General features: G+C 34.1%; 1 protein-coding gene across 1 annotated transcript; it reads left to right on the forward strand.

The window, feature by feature from the left end:
- The first annotated feature begins 777 nt into the window (after positions 1–777).
- LOC135146459 (tryptophan--tRNA ligase, cytoplasmic-like) lies at positions 778–3027 on the forward strand. Its single transcript, XM_064078610.1, has 13 exons — positions 778–847; positions 1011–1144; positions 1199–1318; positions 1383–1429; positions 1488–1529; positions 1588–1681; positions 1743–1823; positions 2136–2259; positions 2312–2407; positions 2461–2580; positions 2639–2725; positions 2778–2864; positions 2921–3027. The coding sequence occupies exons 1-13, from the start codon at positions 785–787 to the stop codon at positions 2987–2989; spliced, it is 1164 nt and encodes a 387-aa protein (XP_063934680.1). The 5' UTR covers positions 778–784; the 3' UTR covers positions 2990–3027.
- Positions 3028–3256: the final 229 nt, after the last annotated feature.

The raw sequence follows: 3256 nt of genomic DNA on the forward strand, positions 1-3256 counted from the left end.
CCTTTATCTTCCGATATATTACTTAACTTTATCTCCCACAATCGGTTATAATGCGCCGGTGTAGTCTATTAAGCGCAAATAATTATCTTCAGGGCGTTGTAACACCGTAGTCGTTCTAACAAAGCGTCGCCACTAGCAGATAAAGACCTTCAATTCATAAGGCAGGTGGTTAGGGCGGAAATCCACTGTTCCCTAGTAGAATTTACGAGGGCGAGGTTTATTACGAATTATAAAAAACCGAAAAGGGGAGTCGAGCTGGTGGAAATCGAAACCCTCAAGCTTCAGTTTACGACCAAAACTCTCAATTCCGGTGTTCTGACTTTGCGTATATTACCCTGTTTTACTCCCCTGTACTATTAAAATTTACCAAGAAACTATTTACAAAATAAAATAATTTTTTGTTACGCATATAGGGCCTTACAGTTGCCACTTTATACTCACTAACTTAAAAAAACTGTGTTTACATACCATAAAGGCTATGTCATATTCAAAAATAACTACTTACCGTTTAAACTAATATAATTTTAAAGCATAAGATCCTCTTACGGCAAAGGTTAGTAGGTTACAAATCACTGCTTTTTAGTACGGAACTAAATTGTGATCAATAAAAAAAATCTAACATGAAGCAATTTTTCGGGCTACAGATTCTTTCATTCATCACAGCTCAGCGGTTTTATTTGCAACGACTCTCAAAGTCAAGTTCGATTCCATAATTGCGCACCGCCCTCATAAACCCTAATCCTTGGGTTTTATCAACTGTTTTTCTCTTCGGCCCCAAAGTTTTATGGAGCAACAGCAGATCACAGCTTGGAATGTTAAGGGAGCTGTCGTGAACGGAGTTGTACAGGTTAAACACTCTGCATCTGTTAAATTAAACTTGTACTTTGGAAAGAAATAAATAATCTTTTGGAATTTTTTAAATTAATAATTATCTTTATTTTATAATTATTATTATTCTTGTTTATAATAAGGATCAATCTTTTTTTTACAATTTTTTAAATAACCAAAAGGCAATTGATTACGAAAAAATTTTGGTTCAATTTGGTTCACAGCTTTTAACTCCCCGTTTAATTGAAAGATTCGAGAAGCTCACTGGCCGTAAAGCTCATCATTACATGCGTAGAGGCATATTTTATTCTCACAGGTTATATTTAAACTTTCACCATAACATTTTTACGTACTTTTATATATTAAAAAGGGATTTCGACAAAATACTTGATCTTTACGAGCAAGGCAAGAAGTTTTACCTCTACACAGGGCGTGGCCCTAGTAGTAAATCTTTGCACGCCGGCCATATGATTCCATTTATTTTTTGCCAGTAAAAAATATTGCACACTTTAAAACTTTAAAGTTGCCAGTTCTATTTTATCTCTTGTACTTAGATATCTACAGGAAGCTTTTGACGTGCCAATAGTAATTCAGATGACTGGTCCCCCATTTTTATTTCAGGGTGTTTATAGGAAATTTTTATTATTTAAAAATTTTAGATGACGAAAAGTTTTTGGTTAATAATATGACAATGCAGGAAGGTTGTATGTCTACTCCCCTTTTTTTATACCTAGGGGTTAACTTTTTTTTTTCTAAAAGGAGCGCTTTGTTTGAAAAATAACGTCAAAGATATTATCGCTTGCGGCTTTGATTTAAAGAAAACTTTTATATTTTCTAATTTTCGTTATTATAGGTTTTGCTTTTTATTGTTATATAAATCAACTGCCATTTTAACGGTTTACATCTTTTTTCAGTGGACTTCTTCCCAACATTTTAAAAGTTAATAAAAGATTAACCGTCAATGACTCCAATAAGGCTTTTGGCTTTAGCGAGCTGTAAGTATAAGCATTATATACTTTCTTCTATGTATGAGGACTCACCAGCACTATACTATAATATTTTCTATGCTATTTTTCAATTTGCGCTTCATAAGAGTAGGTTATAACTTCCGACTATATTTTTGTGCTAGAACTATTGTTTTTTCACTTGCCCCTGGTAGTTTTAACGGGGTAAGATGTTAGAAGCTTATAGTTTATAGGGGCGTGTGCTCGAGTTAAACAGTTCACAGTTTCATTGGTGACTAGTGCACTTCAGCCAGTTTTTATTTTTCTGTTTAGTTGTTTTTTTGTTTTTTTTACTACGTGTAGAGATTGCATCGGAAAGTTTGGGTTTCCCGCTGTGCAGATGGTGCCGTGCTTCAGCGACTCTTTTCCTCATATTTTTGGCGCCAGCAGTAGTGTTCCCTGTTTGATCCCATGCGCAATTGATCAGGCAATTCGTTTTTAAGGCTCTCTTTCGTCCTTTGCAAACTGCCCTATATAAGGATGTTTACTTTCGACTGTTGCGCCGGGTGGTGGCGCCTCAGCTTAAGTACAAGAAACCGTCCCTCCTTCATTCAAAGTTTTTTCCTGCCCTTCAGGTATCGACAATTATAATACAAAGGAATGTTTAGCTGAAGAGCATCTTACATAGGGAGCGCAGACAAAAATGAGTGCTAGTGTTTCTAGTTCTTCGATCTTCTGTGACGACTCAATGGAAGTGATTGAAAAAAAGATCATGGAAGGTGCTCAGTGTGAGAATGTCGACACCTCTGTACTTTCCCTCCTTTTAATCGTTCCTGTTGCATGCTTCATTATATAATATCTTTTAGGATGATACGAAAGTTACTAATAACGTTGTTTTTACATATCTGACTTTCTATATGGAGGATGATCAAATGCTTGATAAAATTAAAGCGGTTTTTTATGTTGCCATAGAAATAAAGTAGAGATTATAAGCGTACACGTCAGGATTACAGTGCTAAGCTTATCTCTAAAATGGAGCTTAAAAAAATTCTCGTCACTGTTCTTCAAGAATTTTTTCTTAACTTTCAGCAGGTATAATTTTTTATTTTTTTGCTCTTTTATTATTTATAATTATTAAATATACAAAGAAGCGAAAAACTGTAACAGATGAATTGGTCGAACAGTTTATGACCGTCCGAGAAATGAAATTTGATTAAGTTCTATGGTATATCAATGCATAATACTCGGAATTTAGAAACAGACATCTAGTATTTTATTAATATAATAAAAGATATTTGGTCTATCGTAGTTTATTCTAAAGGTCTATTTATTAGTATACCTATATTAAAGTAATTTTCTTCTTTATTAACTTATTATTTATTGTAATAAACTTGGTGTTTGTTTGCCCGCTCGGGTATCAAAAAAACTTAGAAAATTTACAAGTTAAGCATTAGAGGAGGTTTTCAGCGATTTTTGCACCCTTT

Source organism: Zophobas morio, unplaced genomic scaffold (genome assembly GCF_036711695.1).
Source record: "Zophobas morio isolate AGI-343-1 ecotype UQ-CSIRO unplaced genomic scaffold, CSIRO_AGI_Zmor_V1 ptg000228l, whole genome shotgun sequence".
NCBI classification, from domain to species: domain Eukaryota; kingdom Metazoa; phylum Arthropoda; class Insecta; order Coleoptera; family Tenebrionidae; genus Zophobas; species Zophobas morio.